At 48.9% G+C, this 22,359-nt stretch overlaps 1 protein-coding gene across 3 annotated transcripts in view; it reads left to right on the plus strand.

Moving 5' to 3' along the window:
• The window catches only part of tbc1d1 (TBC1 (tre-2/USP6, BUB2, cdc16) domain family, member 1), a 70,845-nt gene that overhangs the window by 13,074 nt on the left and 35,412 nt on the right, over window positions 1-22,359 (plus strand). For all 3 annotated transcript variants that reach the window (XM_061244811.1, XM_061244812.1, XM_061244813.1), the window contains 5 exons: window positions 12,279-12,776; window positions 17,226-17,315; window positions 17,967-18,071; window positions 20,917-21,049; window positions 21,633-21,724. In XM_061244811.1, the coding sequence (XP_061100795.1) occupies window positions 12,279-12,776; window positions 17,226-17,315; window positions 17,967-18,071; window positions 20,917-21,049; window positions 21,633-21,724 (918 nt within the window). The remainder of the gene's footprint in view (window positions 1-12,278; window positions 12,777-17,225; window positions 17,316-17,966; window positions 18,072-20,916; window positions 21,050-21,632; window positions 21,725-22,359) is intronic.

Below are 22,359 nucleotides of genomic sequence, written 5' to 3' on the forward strand. Positions count from 1 at the left end.
TGGAGCGGCTGTGGTCCAATCACTGCAACAGCCAGGTTTCCATGGTGATTAGAAACCTTATTAAACTGGTCCGGGAAGGTACTGTGTAGCAGTATGATAAGTTTATGGAAGTGAGTGCACAATGACTGTTCACTGGATGGTTGATTTGAGGTCGCATATGAGGTGGTGTTTCATGCAGGCTTTGTTCTCTCTCCCAAGCTGTGAGCTGCTAGCGGCGTGGTAGTTTTTTTGTCTCCGAGAGCATCACAGTGACCCTCTGTCTGTACTCAGTCCTCTCATTCTGATGTGTGCACCTGGGTGCGGCGTGCGGTCCATTAGTGCGTTAGCCGCTCTGAAGAGACAGGGTTCTGCAGCCGTGCCGAGCAAGCGAGCCAATGGAACCTGTCCGAGTGTTTGAATGGAATGGCGGGTGCCAGGTTTCCCAGGCAACTCATTGTTTGCTGTTTTGGACGTTATCCAGTCATACAGCTGGGAGATGCAGCTCATTCAGGTGCAGCAGCAGCACCTGAGAATGGGCACTGCAGCCTTTGGGGCCCCTGTATCTGACACACTGTTAGGAGTGGGGCCCCTGTATCTGACACACTGTTAGGAGTGGGGCCCCTGTGTCGGACACACTGTTAGGAGTGCGGCCCCTGTATCAGACACACTGTTAGGAGTGGGGCCCCTGTGTCCGACACACTGTTAGGAGTGGGCCCCCTGTGTCTGACACACTGTTAGAAGTGGGGCCCCTGTGTCTGACACACTGTTAGGAGTGGGGCCCCTGTGTCTGACACACTGTTAGGAGTGGGGCCCCTGTGTCTGACACACTGTTGGGAGTGGGGCCCCTGTGTCTGACACACTGTTAGGAGTGGGGCCCCTGTGTCTGACACACTGCTAGGAGTGGGGCCCCTGTGTCTGACACACTGTTAGGAGTGGGGCCCCTGTGTCTGACACACTGTTAGGAGTGGGGCCCCTGTGTCGGACACACTGTTAGGAGTGGGGCCCCTGAGTCTGACACACTGTTAGGAGTGGGGCCCCTGTGTCTGACACACTGTTAGGAGTGGGGCCCCTGTGTCTGACACACTGTTAGGATTGGGGCCCCTGTGTCTGACACACTGTTAGGAGTGGGGCCCCTGTCTGACACACTGTTAGGAGTGGGGCCCCTGTGTCTGACACACTGTTAGGAGTGGGGCCCCTGTGCCTGACACACTGTTAGGAGTGGGGCCCCTGTGTCTGACACACTGTTAGGAGTGGGGCCCCTGTGTCTGACACACTGTTAGGATTGGGGCCCCTGTGTCTGACACACTGTTAGGATTGGGGCCCCTGTGTCTGACACACTGCTAGGAGCTGGGAGCCCTGTCTGACACACTGTTAGGAGTGGGGCCCCTGTGTCTGACACACTGTTAGGATTGGGGCCCCTGTGTCTGACACACTGCTAGGAGCTGGGAGCCCTGCCATATCGCTCCATAGTGACCCCTATGGTCGGATGGGGACCTGCACTCTGACCGTGCTGCAGTTGAGCTGGTTATGATGCAGAACAGAAGCTGACCCCCCACCCTTCAGAGGCCTGTGCTGCAGTGGAGTCAGGCTGGCCTGGGGCTGGGCTGCTTCATCATTCCCCACTGGCACGGGGAGCTGGGGGAAAAGCCCAACGGCATGAAAGTGCTTCCTGGCTCGGACTCTCTGCCTTTTTCTTTCTGACATTTTCCTGGACTCAGAATAGCAGCTGATGTCAGAACACCTGCAGACTGCTGGCCAATAGGGGGGTTTAATGTTGCTCCCATTTAATGTTGGAGCTGTTGTTGGATTATTACATCGTTTTTTTTTTTATTGTCCATTTACTGGATATAAACAGAAGCTATTCCGTTCAATTGCTTAACTGTGTGAAAGCATGAGCCAAATTCTCGCTGCTGTATTGGAGTGTGGTGTGCTAACCCAATAAGGAAACGCATATATGCTTATAAACTCATCAAACGGAATATCGACACAAATCGCTTCTAACTTGTGACTGAAGCATTGTAACTGTATGCATTTGTCCTCATCACAGCAGGCAGAGATAAAAACACACCGCAGGACAGTTTTATCTGAGAGAGACTTTACCGTCCTATTTTTGGATCTTGTGCATGTTGTGACAGAAAGTGTTCTGTGCAGAAGAGCACTTAACGCTGTGTGTGCAGTGTCTCATTGGCTGAAGCTTTGTGTTTGGCAGCACTTAACGCTGTGTGTGCAGTGTCTCATTGTCTGAAGCTTCGTGTTTGACAGCACTTAACGCTGTGTGTGCAGTGTCTCATTGTCTGAAACGTTGTGTTCGACAGCACTTAACGCTGTGTGTGCAGTGTCTCATTGTCTGAAGCTTTGTGTTTGGCAGCACTTAACGCTGTGTGTGCAGTGTCTCATTGTCTGAAACGTCGTGTTCGACAGCACTTAACGCTGTGTGTGCAGTGTCTCGTTGTCTGAAGCTTCGTTTTTGTCCCTGTTGGAAACTCCTTGTTCCATGTTGACAGTGCAGTAGATGTGACGTAAAGGTCCTGTTTGGAGCGGACTGCTGTGTACCTCTTAATGGTTGTGTGACTGCTCCCTGGTTGATTGAATCTTTACCACAGTTACTTTCTGCCTAGAGATTGTCACAGAACCAAAACAGGACTTTATTTAATGTGTTTCTGCAGACTGTATGTGTTAATGGTGCATTGCGTTTACTATGGAAAGTTGTTATGTATTTGTTAGGTTTAAGACCTTGGGAATCAGAGTTGTCGCTCCTTATGTAGCTGAAAAGGAAGTGGCACGTTGTACAAACCCATGACAGCATTTGGGTCTCTAAATGACATCAGTTACTTCGCATAGAAAGCCAATGGCAGACAGCCGGCCGGACCGTCTGAATGTGCAGCTAATGAGTCTGTGAGTTTGGACTCTTAACAGACCGGAACACCAGGGCTGCCCACCACTCCCTTCTCATGGTACACTGGTGTATAAACACCACCCCTTCGTCTCAGGGCTTGCACCCTGGACGTTTCTCAGGATCTCCTTAATGTGTTTGTGTAAGATGATGTCAGCCGATGCAGTGCGGCTGATGTAATGTGTGCTTAGAGTTGAACGCGACGTTTTTTTCTGCAGTTGTGCGTGTACATAGTGGCCGGTCCACAGTCAGGTCCTCCCTCCGCTCGCATTCCGGCTGCAGGGCAAAGGGAACCTTCTGGAACCGGCCTGATTCCTCAATGCAGCCTGCGGTAAGGAGTCCCTAATGGGTGGCAGGGACCGTTATTCCTCCTGTCTGAGAGCTCCCAGTATAGTCCCTGGGTCACATGGCTGAATTCCATTGGTCTGTGAAGCAGATCCTCTGGCCCTGTCTGGGGCTCTTCTTCTCTGTTATCTTTGGCCCGAGAGGGATGTGGCCTTGACCCTATTGTTTCAGACAGGACTGAGGTCACCAGCGCGTGACACACTATGCCTGCTCTACGTCAAGGGTGTCTTCTTTTTTTTTTAGAGATAATGTCAAACCTTTACACATGACAGCTTGTATTTGCTAGGATTTACTGACTGTTGTCCAGGGGAGCCACTTCGTTTCTAATTAGTGCTGTACTTCATTGATAAATGAATGCAGCTTATTACACAGGCCACTCATGTCATTTTTTTTCTTCTAAATTGGTGCTTTTAACCCTTTGAATAGTAGGTTTTTTGGTATTCTTGTTCAAAATTCTAAGCCAGTGTTCTAGAACTATATTGCCTGTAATTCCCTGTAGTGATTGTGACATCAGCATTAGCATGTTCAGATAAGATTATTCATGACTTCACATCTCTAAGGATTAAGGTGAAAAGGGAAGCCAGGCTTCAGGAGAGCAGCTGTTCCGTTCTGATTCCTGCATCGAGCAGCTCAGGGGTAACCAGTTTTAACCCTTCAATATGTGAATACATGATTAGAATGTTCTTAACTGAACATTCTTTCTAATGCTGATCACTACTGAAAGCAATTAAGTTCTAGAACACTGGTTCAGTATTCTGAAAGAACATTCGAATGAGCGACTCTTCAAAGGTTTAAAGATGTTTGGTGTGAGTAAGACTGAGGCCTGTATACCCAGACTGAAGGCATACCCGCCCAACCCCCATTCAGTCCTTCCCGTTAGCCCTGAGCTGCGTACCAAGGAAAAACTCCTCCATATTCTGTTTTATCTGTCTTCCCTAAAAGACCCAAAAATGCAGGTAATTTATGTGACTTTTATGGCAATTTCTTAAAACATTTTTTGTACATGTGTGGATGATTTTCGGTAACTTATAACCAGTGCCTCTCGTAGCCACCCCTTCATTTGACTTGATCTGAGCCACAAATCATATCAAGCCTTGGCAGCATGGATTGAAAAGTCTTGTGTCTCCCTGTAATAGATCTGTAAATCTTTAAGATGTGAAATATGTGAAATCCAAGTACAAGCTTGGAGTGGAATCTGTAGTTATTTTATTTTGACCCAGGTAGGGAGAGAATGTGTATGTGTTCCAGCCCCATGTTAAAGCTGAATCAGAGCTGGTTTCCCTGGGAGTCAGCCTTTAGCACACTGCAGTCTGAGCAGTGCTGAGAAGCTGTGGGGTTACTATAAGGCACGAACAGGGAAGGGAGAAGAGAGCGCACCCAGGGCAAGCCCCAGCAGGATCCCACTCCTGCCCAACTGGCTGTGCTGTTACCATGGTGACGATGCCACTCCTGCCCAACTGGCTGTGCTGTTACCATGGTGACAGTCCCACTCCTGCCCAACTGGCTGTGCTGTTACCATGGTGATGATCCCACTCCTGCCCAACTGGCTGTGCTGTAACCATAGTGACGCTCCCACACCTGCCCAACTGGCTTTGCTGTTACTGTAGTGACACTCCCTCTCCTGCCCAATTAGCTGAGCTATTGGTGCAGTGTGGATCCCACTCTTGCTGGTTTCATCGCATAAGGGCTCCGGATGCTCTTCTCTAATTCGATACAAATTAACTTGTAGTCGGGGCACAAGCACTGCAAGACATACACATGCTCACCTGTTCACTTACATGTGCTCACACGCACACACACACACACACACACACACACACACACACACACACACACACACACACGCCCTACCACTTACAGACATGCACAGAAAAGCAATGAAGTGGACCCACACACACATAAGCAAAATGTGTTCTACACGATTCTGCTGTAAGCCTGATTGGAATGCTCTACTTATTTCCACTGGTCATGGATAACATTCCCATCCTCACTAGATATTAGCCTGTTGAGTGTTTCGTGTTGAATGAGTAAAATGTAGAGATTAGCATCACATTTAAATGGATAACTGCTGAAAGGCTAGGGGACTGTTAGACAGGGCTGTGGGGGTGTCATTTTCAGTAGTTTATGCCAGACTGAGTCACCGCTGTTCTGACAAGATCCCTGTGATCCCTCCATTTTCACTAGTCACTCTTAACCCTTCCCTTTGAAGAGTAGGTTTCCTGGAATGTTTTTTCTAAATTATAAGTTATAATTATAAGAACTCTGTTAACTTTATTAAACCCCGGGGGTAATTTGTCCTCTGCATTTGACCCATTGCAGGTACTTAGGAGCAGTGGGCAGCCACAGTGCGATGCCCGGGGAGCAATGCAGGGTTAAGGGCCTTGATCAAGGGCCCAACTGCTGTGCAGATAATATTGTGGCCACACCGGGGCCCGAACCACCAACCTTCCGGTCCCAGTCATGTACCTTAGCCACTACGCCAACTTTCTGGTCCCAGTCATGTACCTTAGCCACTACGCTAAGGCGAGAGCTTTGTAATCACATATCTGTGACCCGTCACCATGCAGGGTCTGTTCAGGGTCTGTTTCAGGCTGCAGGGCAGCAGAACTGATCTCAGGTGTGGAGTGCGAGGACTAGAGACGGGCCCTGGAGAAGAAGGACATCTTCCCCTCCCCCTCAAATCTCTGTCAACTCCCCCCTGCCCCTGAATATTATCTGGCCCCCACCAACATTTTCCAAGCAATCCATCTTTTAAAAACCCTGCCGTTCCTTTTTGGCCGTTTCTAAAGTTTATTTTTATTCTTGGCACATCACAAAGCCCCCACTCCCCACTCATCCGTGCACACAAACCCTAAAGACGCTCTGTGGTTCAGGCTGAGAATGGGACCCTGGTTCTGTTCTGTGAGGCTGCTGGACGCGTTGCAGGGGCTGACATGGTTCTGTAAGAATGTGCTAATGGGCCAAACGAGTCCTCAGCCCGTGTGCGGGAGTGTGACCTCATCCAGCCCTCACAGACCTGGGCTACTTCCTCATCACTACACATGCGGTTACAGAGACTGGGGGAAGTACAGAGGAAGGCAGAGGGAGGCACGATGGCATCACAATACACACTGTGTGTGTGCTTGTGCGTGTGCGTGCGTGTCTGTGTGTGTGTGTGCGTGTGCGTGCGTGTGTGTGTGTGTGCGCGTGCATGCTTATGTGTGTGTGTGGTGTATGTGTGTGCATGTGGTGTCATTGAGTGTGTATGTGTCATTGTGTCAGTGTGTCCAACTTTCCGTGTGTCTGCCATTGTGTCTGTGTGTTTGTGCGTTTTTTTTCTTGTGTGTGTGTGTGTGTGTGATTGTGTGAGTGTGTGTCTCTGTGTCGTGTGTATATGTGTGTGTCTCTGTGTCATGTGTATGTGTGTGTGTGTGTGTGTGTCATTGTCTGAGTGTGTGTGTGTGTGTGTGTGTGTCATCGTCTGAGTGTGTCTGCTTGTTTCTCCTTTTTGACCGGTAGTTCTGAGTTGAGTTCATAATACATTTACAACATGATCATGAGCCAATTGTCCTTAAAAAGAAAACCAGTGAGTCACTTGACTTCATATCTCCCGGTGTTTGTACATTCCCTGTGTGAGCTGTGCGCAGTATGTGTGAATCATCATCCTTAATACGGTGAAATATGCATTGTGTTGTTTAAAGAGTAATGTGTTATGTGGTTGGTGCAGCATAGACCAGTGGTCCTCAGTCACTCCTGTCCTCTGAAGGCACGCTCAGTAGCAGGCACAAGGGCATCGTAAAGATAAGCATTCCGCATTAGACGTGCGAGTTTCCCCTCAGTGGCAGTGAGTATACATGCTTTTGGCCGCCCGTGAGGAATGGGCCTGGTGAATGTTTAGCGTTTAATGTGGAGCGCTGCGGGGACCAGCCTGGCATCTTCTCGGTTCCCTTTGGCGGCAGGTATTTTCCTCCAGTGCGCCACTGTGTTCCCAGGGGCTGAGCTATTACAAGTATTTATTTAAAATAGATTTGGACTGAGGGTTGCATACCAGAGCTCTTTGATTTGATTAGGGAGTGAAAAAAATGAAGCTTGTTAGAATGGAGTGGTCCCGGCTGGTGTTTACTGCCCAGTGTGAACTGCACGTAAGACCCAAGATTAGATATTGTTCTCTCTCACCCCCTCCCCGTGCCCAGTACCCTTGGACCTCTGTGCTTATTAACTCAGTTTGTGGGAGTTTGTGGTGTCTCTCTGGTTCTGCGCTAGTCTGATGCTTTCATTCTGAGCCAAGGATGGCAATGGCTTTGAATGATGTGACACGGGCATGGGGGTCAATCTCGTCACGGAATGTTGTGACACCCAGGGATTCGGAGGACTCGTGCCAGCCCCTCTGCTCTTACCCAGCCCCTCTGCTCTCTGCTCTTACCCAGCCCCTCTGCTGTACCCAGCCCCTCTGCTGTACCCAGCCCCTCTGCTCTCTGCTCTTACCCAGCCCCTCTGCTCTTACCCAGCCCCTCTGCTGTACCCAGCCCCTCTGCTCTTACCCAGCCCCTCTGCTGTACCCAGCCCCTCTGCTCTTACCCAGCCCCTCTGCTCTTACCCAGCCCCTATGCTGTACCCAGCCCCTCTGCTGTACCTGGGCCCTCTGCTCTCTGCTCTTACCCAGCCCCTCTGCTCTTACCCAGCCCCTCTGCTCTTACCCAGCCCCTCTGCTCTTACCCAGCCCCTCTGCTCTTACCCAGCCCCTCTGCTCTTACCCAGCCCCTATGCTGTACCCAGCCCCTCTGCTGTACCCAGCCCCTCTGCTCTCTGCTCTTACCCAGCCCCTCTGCTCTTACCCAGCCCCTATGCTGTACCCAGCCCCTCTGCTGTACCTGGGCCCGCGGCCAAAATCACTCCAGCGTGAGCCTTGGCTGCACCGGGGCATTGCACAATCCGCTAGCTTAGTATAACAGCCTCAGTCCAATATAAACACGGTCTGCAGAGGCTTGTATTGTGACTGTACTTGGGAATAGCGTAGTTACTAAAACACTCAGTTCTGTGTAATGTTCCATACTTAGGGGAATACTGTAGGCTGCCCTGTCCCTTAAAGGCGGTAAAGATGAACCCTGTTATTGTCCCATGGGCCCTATATATGTATATATTGCATACTCAAATGGTCATGAAAGATTCCATGGCATATTTATTTTTAAAGTAGGGGCTGTTGAGTTTGTTCCAGCGATCTGAGACAAACCCTGGCATTCTGTACCTCCCTCATTCTCCAGGCCTTCACTGCAGACTAGATTTGAGTTCAGTTGAGCTACAGTACCAAGTCAAATAAAGACAAATACAATGCAAAAAGAGCCCCAACGCGCTTCAAGCCGGTTACCTGTACCTGGACTATAAGGTGCTCAACAGCCAGGACAATACTCCTTACCGGACAACTTTAGATTGTTTTCCGATTTTGGATTAGCATTTTTTGTGAATTCTTTAAAGTGTACTGACCTATAGCATATCGCTAACTTACATGACTGCTGTGCCATTTATAGTGTACTACTTCATGCATCCCAAATTAATATTGGTTTTAGAATTGAGTGGCCTGAAAATTCAGGTTGTGTATTATCTTCTGCCCTGAAATACACAGCCGCCTACAGCTACTACCCCACCCCCAAACCTGACATCAGACAGTCCCTCCTGTTCAGAGGAGGGGGGCAGATGAAAGAAAGGGCAAAGGCAGTTGTTCTTAATGCCTGGCCCATGGGGCAAGATTAAACACGGTCCCAGGAATAGCCCAGCGGCTGTGTATTAGGGGGGGCTCATCCAGTGATCGTGCAGTAATCCCGCCGCCAGCCCCGGTCCGTGTCCCGGCCCCGCCCGGGGTCCTGACCCGGGGAATGTGTTCCTCCGACCCGACAGCCATTCCGCTTGCTACGCCCGCTCATCTGTTTGTGTTTTAGGTTCTTATTTCTGTCCTGCATCTGTTTGAGTTTCAGAGGACGCAGAGCGCCCTGTCCTGTCTCTCTGCTCACATGCGTTCCACTCGTTTCGTTCCTCCCGTTAAGGGGCCTTGTGAACGGACACTCTGCCAGAACTGCTGGCACGGTGGCTGAACGTCACTGTATGTGGTGAGTGTGTTCACTGTCTCAGCAGGAATGCCTTTGAGAGCATAGTAAAACTGTTTCGGGTGGCTTTTATGCTGGATGATATTCTCCAGTGAATAATGGAAAGCGTGTCAGCGTAGGGTGTGAGGAGGACTTTTATGGGCTTCCACCCCACGGCCTTCCTACTGTGGCCGGCCTATAAATAATGTGTCCCCAGAATTAGAGACCGTGCATTTGCAGTGTTTCTGTGATGCTTCCTTGCCGTGTGCGGTCATCTTGTGTGCGGTGAATGTACAGGCAGGTGAATGTTAAACATGTTTGGTTTTACTGTTCAGCCAGCGTATTGGCAGTAAAGCGAGGAATGGAAAGCAGAGTCATTCCCAAGGCCGTGCCCTTGAGGATGAAAACATCACATGCGCTGGTGGAGATCGTCCAAAGGATTGTCCTGTCTCCGTTGACAAAGGCAGTGGAAAGGACCTGATGAACTTAGTACTTCTATCGTCCCTTATTCCCTCTCTCCAGTGTGGGAATTTTCATTCAATCTGATAAATGTTCCATTGCTTTTTTTAGACAAATGTTGGTTTTTTGAGTTCTCCTGGCAGATACAGTTGGCTAACTTAAGGGGTTCTAGGAGTTTGATCCCTGTATATTCCAAGTGAAGAGCACAAAGACTTCTGATCCAGAGTTAATGTCTGTTGAATGTCATACTACCATGCTTACAACTTCCATTTCTCTAGATGAACTTGATTTAATTCTGAGCACAGTGTAATACTGTGCTTCCCCACTGTAGTTCCTGTTCTGTACTGTATGTCTCATGTAGACTGACGTTTGCCAACTCAATGGAGCGCCTCTTTCAGGGCTGTTGATCTTCACAATAATACTTGTCGTTAAGAATTGGGTTCCCAGCCAATAAATCTATGCACATAATGTAATAAGTATTTTGGAGAGAGTGGAGTTACTGGTTATTTGTCGGGTGTTAGATTCCATTTTAAATCTGCTTCAGATTGAATCGGCAGATTTTCCAGCTGCTGAAGAGTGACTCAAACATAATGCGTCCGTTCGCTTTGAAGTTTTGGTTGTTTTCCACTTTAAATCAGCAATGCCTCCAAATTGCCAAAATCAAACTTGTTGGCATGCTTCTATTTGTTACTTCACACCCTGCCCACTGCACTAGAATTAAAAATGAGCCATAAATAAACCAGAAGGCATAATGTATTTAAATTGATGGTAATGTTGTATTTCCTATTTAATACTGTATTGTACCCTTTTGAGTGTTTAGCTTTACTTGAACCTTCATGAGCAATTTAAATCACATGAAGCAGTAACAAAATGTGTCAAGCAGTATGACTCATCACTACTAATCTGCTGTGAAGATTTATTGAATTAGCATTCGTGTACTTGCTGGTTCCCTTTGAGTTTTCTTTTGGCGTTAGACTACCAAAAGCTCCCAGCTATAAAACACCCAGCGGCGTTTCCAGATTTTCCACTTTTTTTTTTCCCTCCTGTTGTCCTTTCCAGCAGACATTTATAAAGAGCACTGTTGAGTGTTTATGAAGTCATTCCCACTGCAAGCTGAGCAGCTCTTCCCTTCAAACGGGCTGGAGAGAGCAGAGTCCAGAGCTGTAAAATGACACTTCAGCTGTTTCACGGTATCGGAGCTAATGAGTTCAGTGAAGTCCTGTCATTGTTAATCCTGTTTTTTAATGCGGTGCCTTAATATGGTGCTCTCTGTGGAGTACACACATTGTGTTGGTTATCTGTCTCATCAGTGCTCATACTCAGTGTGTTAATGCAGCATTCTGGGGTTTTTACACCAGGAAAAAGAGCCAGAATGCTGGAAAGAATACACTGCTTTCTATAAATGCAGATTTTACTCTTTTTAAAGATTACAGCAGGCGATGACCCAGACTTGAACCACAATAGAATAGTTTATTTCAGCCAATGGTCTTTCGTGTTGTTGGTTGATATTTAAACCAAGATGGAATCCAAGCCCCCCGGCCAGACTGTAGGATCGATGAGTCGGCCAGCCAGGTCTAATGGGGTGTATTGTTTGATAATCCTGATCAGCCCCTAGTGCTTCAGAGTGTAATGGCATTAAGCTGACCTGCCCTGGCATTCTACACAAACTACACAAACCAGCCCTGGCACTCTACACAGTCTGACTGGAGGATTTTATTGTCTCAGTGCCGGGACAGTTGTAAATGGAGTGGTGTTGTCTTGTCACATGATTTTGTTTCACCTGTCTTTAATCAGTCCTATAAAAGGTTCATTTAGATTAAACATTGGTCAATGAGACACAGAAAGAATACATTTGAGTGTGTCTTTCTCAGATATTTCACGGTGTTCCCGCAGCTGTAATCTCATTCAGCATGGTGGATTCAGCTGGACAGCAGAGCCCGGGGGTGCGTTTTCCTGTAGGCGTAGAGTCAGACTGTCCGTCACACTGAGACTGCTCTTCATGTTTGAAGTTATCCTGCGGCTGGGATTTCAGTTCCTTTTCTGTGGACAGAAGTCTTTTAATTCCCCTCTCGTTCTTCCGCCTACAGGATTTCAGCGTTAAAAAATGCTCAAAATCATGAAGTAATTTTAACGGTTTGCGAATGCGCAGCAAAACTATTTTGGGCTTTGGTGTGTAGGAAAGCCGCTGAGTATCATGAGCTGGTGAGATACGCCCTGTGGTGCGTTTTCTTTTCACCTCCTTGGTGATGTCATATCCTCCCAGAGTAAAGTGGTATCAGTCGTTACTCCAATCCTTCTGTTAATGCAGGTTTGCTTTGCCGTTTCCAATTCAGAATGTACTGTAGGCCTCTGTCTAATTGCAGATTAGCTGAGGCTGTCTGGGAAGGTTTTGTATATGAATAACCCAAGGGAAGGTTTGATATTTTCCCTGGGATTTGCCATCACAGACAGTAGAACTTACCCCCCCCCCCCCCCCTCTATTAATATTGTTAGTTTTTTTGGGATTCACAAAGCGCCCTCTCCCTGCTCTCCGTCGCCCCCTGCAGGTCCCTGAGATCATCAGCACACTGCGGCAGGCTGGGAAGACCTCGGCCCGGCAGGAGGAGGTCCCGGGGGTCCCGGGGGTCCCTGAGGAATACAGCGATGCCATCGCTGCCATCTTCGCCAAGAAGTTTGAGGTGCTGTTCTGCGGGCGCGCCAGCGTGCCGCACAAGAAGGCCCCGCCCGCCCTGATCGACGAGTGCATCGACAGGTTCCGCCACGCCAGCGGAGGGGGGCTGGCGGGGGCCTCTGCCAGCGCCGTGGCCCAGCTGAAGCGCGCCTTCTTCGCCCAGCCGTCCGCCAACGGGGCCCCGGACGCCCCCGCCACTGCCAGCCCCCCCGGGGGCCTGAAGACCGTGTTCTTCCGCCGGGACCCCAGCTTCCCCTCGCTCCAGGCCCTGGATGAAAACGGCCTCTCCCCGGATCTGCACAAGAGGGGCACCAACGGACCCTGCGGCGTGCAGCCTACCAGCATCCAGGAGAACCGCACTATGCTCTTCACGGTAACTCTGCCCCGCCCTCTCAGCCTGTCATCCAATAGAATCGCACCATGCACTTCGCGGAAACACAGCCTCAGCCTGTCACCCCATAGAAATGCATAAGTACAACCTCATGCCGTCGATATGAACTGCATCTTTTTCAGTGTAGGTGCCTATAGGAGTTGAAAGCTAGGATGTAGAATCTGTGTAGTTCTCACACTGTGCTTCACCTGTCGACATGTTGCAATGTTTTGCCTGTTGAGTTCCGTCCGCCCTACAGATGTGCTGAAGCCTGAGGCACTAGGGCAGAGCAGGGTTACATCACCATGAGGAATGAGACCTGTTCCTCCGGTGGCTTCTCCAGGCTCAGATCCAATCAGATTGCCCTGGAGGACCCCAGGCACAGACTAGCGTTGCCTCACTGAGGACGAAAACAACCCTCATTTTCCCATGATCAATATTACCACGATCACTTACATAATCAGGTCCACTTCTGGGTGTGGTGCAGATCACTCAATCATATCCAAATCCTGTCTTCATTTTCCCACCATGGTGCTTTCTGCACTGTGATCTAATGCCCTATCTGCCCCCTCTCTCCTTTCCTCTGTCTGCATGAAGCAAAAAAAATCAAACATCAAATACAGAAGGATGTATTTGTTGTATTTTTCCTTTCAAAGTAGGAAAGAAATGAGGCATGCAGCAGAGCATTGTGGGATGTCGTCCTGCTTGATGCTCTGTCCTGTCGAGGGTTTTTAGACGGGCAGAGGACGTACCACACTCTGCTAGTTTTCGTTTTTGGGAGTTGTTTGCTTCATACCTTGGCTTTTTTGGTCTGCTTGAGGACTCGGCAGGGATTTTGTTTAGCTGCCGCTATTTCCCACCTCCACGTCCTGACATTTAGATTTCTTTTTTTCAAAATAAAAAATATTACTCCTTTGTATGTCCTCTCTGTTCCTTTGCTTTGTTTTCTTTGGTGTTTTTTTTGTTTGGCTTTCGGTGGGAGAACCGCTCTATCTCACACGTCTCTGATTGTGCCCTGCATGTTATCTGGGGTCCATTTCAATTGAGTCAATTCAAGAAATACATTGTTATTTAATGAATGAAATGCCTATTGAGGATTCTTCTTAATGAAGTGATCCGTTCCTCTCCTGCGTTGACGGAGTTAAAATGAAAATGGCCGAACACTGCAGTCAACCCTCACCCTTTCCCTCTTCCTCCTGGTGTGAGAGAGGAGCGCACTCAGACACAGGTGGAGGAGTACAGACTGCACTCAGACACAGGTGGAGGAGTACAGACTGCACTCAGACACAGGTGGAGGAGTACAGACTGCACTCAGACACAGGTGGAGGAGTACAGACTGCACTCAGACACAGGTGGAGGAGTACAGACTGCACTCAGACACAGGTGGAGGAGTACAGACTGCACTCAGACACAGGTGGAGGAGTACAGACTGCACTCAGACACAGGTGGAGGAGTACAGACTGCACTCAGACACAGGTGGAGGAGTACAGACTGCACTCAGACACAGGTGGAGGAGTACAGACTGCACTCAGACACAGGTGGAGGAGTACAGACTGCACTCAGATACAGGTGGAGGAGTACAGACTGCACTCAGACACAGGTGGAGGAGTGCAGACAGAGACTCAGGTGGAGGAGTACAGATTGCACTCAGACACAGGTGGAGGAGTGCAGACAGAGACTCAGGTGGAGGAGTACAGACTGCACTCAGATACAGGTGGAGGAGTCCAGACTGCACTCAGACACAGGTGGAGGAGTGCAGACAGAGACTCAGGTGGAGGAGTACAGACTGCACTCAGATACAGGTGGAGGAGTACAGACTGCACTCAGACACAGGTGGAGGAGTACAGACTGCACTCAGACACAGGTGGAGGAGTACAGACTGCACTCAGACACAGGTGGTGGAGTACAGACTGCACTCAGACACAGGTGGAGGAGTACAGACTGCACTCAGACACAGGTGGAGGAGTACAGACTGCACTCAGACACAGGTGGAGGAGTACAGACTGCACTCAGATACAGGTGGAGGAGTACAGACTGCACTCAGACACAGGTGGAGGAGTACAGACTGCACTCAGACACAGGTGGAGGAGTACAGACTGCACTCAGATACAGGTGGAGGAGTACAGACTGCACTCAGACACAGGTGGAGGAGTGCAGACAGAGACTCAGGTGGAGGAGTACAGATTGCACTCAGACACAGGTGGAGGAGTGCAGACAGAGACTCAGGTGGAGGAGTACAGACTGCACTCAGACACAGGTGGAGGAGTCCAGACTGCACTCAGACACAGGTGGAGGAGTGCAGACAGAGACTCAGGTGGAGGAGTACAGACTGCACTCAGATACAGGTGGAGGAGTACAGACTGCACTCAGACACAGGTGGAGGAGTGCAGACAGACTCAGGTGGAGGAGTACAGACTGCACTCAGATACAGGTGGAGGAGTGCAGACAGACTCAGGTGGAGGAGTACAGACTGCACTCAGATACAGGTGGAGGAGTACAGACTGCACTCAGATACAGGTGGAGGAGTAAAGACTGTACTCAGACACAGGTGGAGGAGTACAGACTGCACTCAGACACAGGTGGAGGAGTACAGACTGCACTCAGATACAGGTGGAGGAGTGCAGACAGACTCAGGTGGAGGAGTATAGACTGCACTCAGACACAGGTGGAGGAGTGCAGACAGACTCAGGTGGAGGAGTACAGACTGCACTCAGATACAGGTGGAGGAGTGCAGACAGAGACTCAGGTGGAGGAGTACAGACTGCACTCAGATACAGGTGGAGGAGTGCAGAGAGAGACACAGGTGGAGGAGTACAGACTGCACTCAGATACAGGTGGAGGAGTGCAGAGAGAGACACAGGTGGAGGAGTGCAGACAGAGACACAGGTGGAGGAGTGCAGACAGACACAGGTGGAGGAGTGCAGACAGACACAGGTGGAGGAGTGCAGTCAGAGACACACAGGTGGAGGAGTGCAGACAGACACAGGTGGAGGAGTGCAGTCAGAGACACACAGGTGGAGGAGTGCTGGCTGCTTGTCTGTGCCGTGGCTGGTCTGGCTTCCATGCTGCTGTGCTTCTGCCTGGTCAGAGACCTCTCTGTGAGCTGCACAGGAAATGGAATCCCATGTTTCCTGCACTTCCTGTGTCCCTCTGTAACTGCAATTGCTGACTCTACACAGTGTCCAAGTGTCCATTACTGCTGAACCTCGGGAAAGGGGTCTGTGTGTATAAGTCTCCTCGCATCTTGTCCCGTGTGAAAGGTAGGTTAAGGCCACGGGAGGGGGGTGGGTCATTTTTGGCACTCTTTAAAGCACACTTTTGTTTTAATATTCTGGCAGCAGGGTCGTTTGGTGCCTGGCCAGGCCTTGTGTACGGATTGGGCAGAGGCTGCAGAGATGAGGTGGGGAGGAAATCAATAGCAGCACTTTGTGCCTGCCCTGCACTTTTATAGAGGAAGGAAAGGGGGAGAAGAAAATTACTCCAGGCTTGGTCCTTTTCAGGCCCTCAACCTTTTACAGGGGGACATGACTGACTGTGCAGGTGCTCTGTGCACTGAGTAGGCCAGACTGGAGGAAGCACTTCTGCTCCTGATATTCTGTGTCACTACAGTCGTAGCTACCCCTCATACCCCCCCCCCCCCACCCCCAGGACAGCGCCTCCCCTCCTCCCGGTCTCAGACACTGCTCCCATCGTCTGTCTGCCGCTGCCTTACCTCACTGGCTTTATGGGGTTCAGCTTGCTTTCTGCCCCATTTTATTTTGTTTCTCTGTCAGGTTTCTGCCTATTTCTCTGGCTTTGTCACCGTTTTCTCTAAAAGGCGTGATAAAACATACAATTGAATTTAATGGCTTAAAAAACAAAAACATCTTCAGAGGATGTGAGGAGGAAATAATGTATGTAGCTTATGTATATATTCTACGTTGTTCAACTGGAAATTTACATTAAAACTGGAATTTGGTCAGGAGCCAAGCAAAACACCAGGCCTGCTGTAAATTATCTGTGTTTTATTAATGCTAATCCGGGCTATGTCTTGGGATGTGCCATCAGATTCCTGAGGCTGCATTGTTTTCCGGTCCTAGTCATTTCTGTTTTCATTCAGACTGCTTTTAATTAGTCAGGCCTGGTTGATTTGAGTCTTGTTTATCTTTATAGTTATCTGGTGTTGTTCATCTTGTAGGTACGGGGATGTGGTTCATAATTTGTGGATGTGCCATTGTAAAGGGCGTATATTCTTTATACATCTATCTTACTGCACAAAAACCACACCACAGCCCCAAACACTCACCACACCCCCACACACTCACCACAGCCTCACACTCACCACAGCCCCACACACACCTTTAAATTAGGTTATGTTTTCTACTTGAAAGGGGAAAAAAAGGTTTAATATTCATTACAAGACTAAACGCAAACCGTGAATGCACTCAAGCCCCAAACCCTTGTCCATTGCAGGTGGGCAAGTCGCAGATCTTCCTGGTGAGCCCAGACACCAAGAAGGTTGCCATGGAGAAGAGCTTCAGAGAGATCTCCTTCTGCTCCCAGGTCAGCAGGACGCCATCTTTTATTCATCTGAAGAAGGGCCGGGGTGCCCAAAGCATCACTCACCTCCGTGCATTACATGAGGGAATGGCAGCCTTGGCTTACCCGAGCTTTCATTGCTGTTCCATCCAGCACCATGCCTCATTAAGGACTATGGACGTAGGCATGTTTTATTACCAATAATCTATACAGTTCCCCTGGGTGCTTGGAAAACTTAAAAAATTAAAGTAACAAGAGTCTATCCATGTGAGTACAATTGGCAAGAGTTCCAATCCTAGCTAGCAGCATTCTAAACCAGCGAGTATGTAAAGTATGCATAATATAAACACAGATATGACACATTTTTTAATAACCCTATAAGCCATAAAATGGTGGAAAACACCACTAGAAATCTGAGTGAACGACACGCAATGTGGGGGCGAGGTGAGTGGGGAGGGGACCCTGAACAGCTGGGTCCTCAGTGTGGTCGTTCCTGATCGCCGTGGGAAGCTGGTTCCAGTACTGAGGTGCAGCACTGGGGGCTGGTACAGGCTGGTGCTGTGAGGGGGGAAATGGCCACACAGGGAGAGGGGAGCTCATTAACTGGGATTGGATAAAGAGTAGAGAGCAGGGTTGATGTGCATTGTGGGAATGACCCTAACCCCCCTCCCCCAGGGCATCCGGCACGTGGACCACTTCGGCTTCATCTGCAGGGAGTCTCTGGAGAGCGGAAGCTGCCAGTTTGTGTGCTACGTGTTCCAGTGCACGGACGGGACGCTGGTGAGCTTGAGAGACACGTGCTGTCCCTCTGTCTGTCCCTCTGTCTGAGCCTGACCGTGTGACACGCTGTCCCTCTGTCTGAGCCTCTGTCTGAGCCTCTGTCTGAGCCTCTGTCTGAGCCTCTGTCTGAGCCTCTGTCTGAGCCTGACCGTGTGACATGTTGTCCCTCTGTCTGTCCCTCTGTCTGAGCCTGACTGAGTGACATGCTGTCCCTCTGTCTGTCCCTCTGTCTGAGCCTGACCGTGTGACATGCTGTCCCTCTGTCTGAGCCTCTGTCTGAGCCAGCTGTGTGACGCGCTGTCCCTCTGTCTGTCCCTCTGTCTGAGCCTGACCGTGTGACACGCTGTCCCTCTGTCTGAGCCTGACCGTGTGACACGCTGTCCCTCTGTCTGAGCCTCTGTCTGAGCCAGCTGTGTGACGCGCTGTCCCTCTGTCTGTCCCTCTGTCTGAGCCTGACCGTGTGACACGCTGTCCCTCTGTCTGAGCCAGCTGTGTGACACGCTGTCCCTCTGTCTGTCGCTCTGTCTGAGCCTGACCGTGTGACACGCTGTCCCTCTGTCTGAGCCTCAGTCTGAGCCTCTGTCTGAGCCAGCTGTGTGACGCGCTGTCCCTCTGTCTGAGCCTGACCGTGTGACACGCTGTCCCTCTGTCTGAGCCAGCTGTGTGACACGCTGTCCCTCTGTCTGTCCCTCTGTCTGAGCCTGACCGTGTGACACGCTGTCCCTCTGTCTGAGCCTCAGTCTGAGCCTCTGTCTGAGCCAGCTGTGTGACACGCTGTCCCTCTGTCTGTCCCTCTCTGTCCCTCTGTCATTACTGCACTGTCTGTGAGCACATCTGACTCACTGGACTCATTACAGTTAGACTGCTGTTTTTGTTTTGTTTTGTCCTATAAACACACATAGTAAATGATCTATTGAGTTAACTGGTACAGGCTGAGAAATTAAGCAAGGACTAAGTGTTACGCGGAACCAAGACGGTAGTTTAATTGATTCCCTGTGTGAGGTGAAAGACATAGCATCTATGGTTTTTTTTTTACTGCCAGTAAGCTTACAATTTTCTTTACCACTTGTGATTATGATGGTAGTCGAAATCCAATCTCTTGTTTTTTCTTTTTTTATGGATAATACTTCATGGCCAAGACCTGCAGCACTACACTAGCTAAGCTGCACAGAGATTCAGACGCAATCCTTTTGAAGGAGATGTTAAGCTGTGATCAAAGTTGGTTTGCTCAACACATTTTTTTTACTTTTTCCACTGCTTGGAATCAATATGTATTTCATAATTCTCCGTCCCAACACATATCTTAAATTATTGTTGAATATGCATAAAACCTGTAAAAGTGAGTGACCTCAGTGTGTAGTGCCCACAGCTGAAAACAGTGCCATCTTCTGGTGACTGAAAAGATTTTCTGGCCAATCGTGTCCAGGGGCACATCCCAAACTTTCTCATTCCAGTTGTGTATGTGGTTTTTTCCTCCCTCTAATTGGTCTAATCTCTCCATGTGACAGTTTTGGAACAGTCTTACACAGGTGAATGTTGTGTGACAAGGGAAAACCAGCAGGACCACTTTTTATATGTATCGTTTTTAAAAGGCACTCAAGTCTCTGCAAAGTCGTGAGAAGTTTACATTAAGCGACAAGGGAAATCACACCAGAAATCCAGGGCATTTTCCCTGTTTGAACCGACAGGAGATTCCCAGGTTATAGGCCTGTGGCTGGTATGCAGGTATAGTTTATTTTCTTCCTTGTTGTGTGTCTTAATGGCTGAGTTAATTTGAGGGTTTAGAGGGCTTAAATCTAAGCTATATTGTTTGCACTTTGAGCATTGCGTGACCAGTGACATTTCGGTTTTGGTCATGTGTCTGAGCTCCTGAAAGGTGTGTGGTTCTGTTGGTGTGACAGTGGAAATGGCCCACATGCTCAGGTTACTATCTGAGCTTCCTGGGCTTGGTCCCAGTGGCACACACTATGCGGGGGTAGTTTACTGCTCTTCTGGATTGGTTCAACTGTACATTTTTATAAGTTGGAAATATACATTACTGTGCAGAGGTCTTAGGCGCCCTTGACTTTATTATATATAAATATACGTTTATTTTTGTGTGTTAGTATAAAAGAACACATTTGAGATTTCCAAATATTCATTTTCCAAAAGATTTAATTTTACAGAGACGTTTTTGTATTTAATTTTAAAAAGTGACATATTACTGTAAGCAATTTACTCCTTTTTACATAAAAACTTGATCAAGGCTTTCTGAGATCAGAAGCAAGGAGCCACCCACAGTCTGCAGAAGAACTGTGGCAAGTTCTCCAACATGCTTGGAACAACCTGCCTGCTGATTGTCTTAGCCAACCCTGTTCTGCAGCTCTATATCAGTTTAACTATTCTGCCAAATCACTAAAATGTAATGTAAAATGTATAGTATGTTTATTTAGGACCTTTTATTGAATTATTTTTGAAAGAATCATATCTGTACAGAATGATATACAGGTGCCTAAGACTTTTTGCACAGTACTGTATGCTTTTCGTTTCCAAAAGAAATACCTCGTGGAATGTGGCAGGTCGAGGTTATTCTTCAACCTTTTTGAAGCAGTTTAGTTATGAAAATTAATGTTTAGGCTTATTACTTATTTTAACTACACCAAAGTTTCCATCTGTGGCCAAACATACTTTTGCAGAACAGCAATTTTACAGAAACGGGAATTAAAAGTACGGCTGAACCTGTGAATAATTAACCACAGGAATAGTTTACAGGTCCTCGGGACCCCTTCGCGCAGTCGAAAACAAAGCCGTGAAAGTTGGCCGAAAACCAAACGCCGGTTGTTTTTGTGCTCTTGCTGTCCCGCAGGTGGACGAGATCATGATGACCTTGAAGCAGGCGTTCTCCGTGGCCGCCCTGCAGCAGAGCTGGAGGACCCAGGGCCAGCAGTGCGAGAGCTGCCCCATGCAGCAGCTCCATCGACTCTGTGAGAAGATTGAAGGTCAGAATGTTCTCCTGGGTTCTGTGCGCGCTCATAAACAAACACCCTCAACCGCTCTGTTTGTTAACTCGCTTTATTGTGCCAGCGACTGTCACGTGTCCGATAGCGTTGCTGTGTAAGAAACATTGTCGCTCTTTTCTCCTTGAGTGGTTGGTCATAGTTACCTTCTCACATGTTTATGCATTTGGAGCTGGAGATAAAGTTTGGTCACCTTGGACAGTCCCACCACACAAAGGTTAGCGCAGTTAAACCACACAGCCATGCTCAGACCATTTAGCCAGTTGGTGGAAAAGGGGTATCTCTGCCTCTCTACTGGGCTGCTTGAAGATCAATATATATATGTGTGTCTGCATCTGTGTGTGTTTTTGTGTGTCCACATCCATCAGTGTCTGTGCTTGTGTGTGTTTCCGTGTCTATGTGTGTGTGTTTCTGTATGTATGTGTGTGTTTCTGCATGGGTGTGTGTGTGTGTGTGTGTGTCCATCAGTCTCTGTGCTTGTGTGTGTGTTTCTGTCTGCGTGGGTGGGTGTGTGTGTGTGTGTGTGTGTGTGTGGCACCTGTTGACCAGTAGGTTGTGTGTTCAGGTCTCCACCCATCCAAGGCCAAACTGGAGCTCCAGCGGTACATGGCATCTCTGGACAGCATGGAACAGGCCTCTATCTTCGAGAGCATCATGGTAACGGCCACATCTGTCATCTTACCTGGGCCCTCCCATCATGCACCTGTGCAGTTGCACTGTTTCTCTCTGTAATGTTCAGATCAGCATGCTCTGCACACATCCTAATTCACCCAGGGCACCTGATGATTGATCTCTGCAGGATTAAAGGGTTCAGTGTGTGTGTATGCGTGTGTATGAGAGAGAGGGAGGGTAAGTGTGTGTGTTATGTGTGGGAATGTGTGAGTGTGTGAGTGTGTGAGTGTGTGGGTGTGTGGGTGTGTGAGTGTGTGAGTGTGTGTGTGTGAGTGTGTGTGTGCGTGCGTGTGTGCGTGCGTGCGTGTGTGTGTTGGTATTCATAACCACTGCAGAGAAGATCCAGGGTGTTTATTCCGTTAAAGCAGTCGGAGGAGAGGTTGTTCCCAGAGTAAGTTGAAACACGGGCTCTGTGAGCAGTGCTTTAATTGAAATGCAGATGCTGTTGCTCTGAGTGCATGCAGGTGAGGTGAAGGAGAATCACCTGCTGCTTAACTGCACCTGAACACAGTGAGGACAGATGGCTGAGTGTCTCTCCCATCTGCACTGGGAGCTAAATGGCCCTGTGTGACGGCGGTAATCATAGCCCTCATAAAACCATGCAGTTTACTGTTAGCCAT

This window comes from Conger conger, chromosome 6 (genome assembly GCF_963514075.1).
Source record: "Conger conger chromosome 6, fConCon1.1, whole genome shotgun sequence".
Lineage (NCBI taxonomy): Eukaryota > Metazoa > Chordata > Actinopteri > Anguilliformes > Congridae > Conger > Conger conger.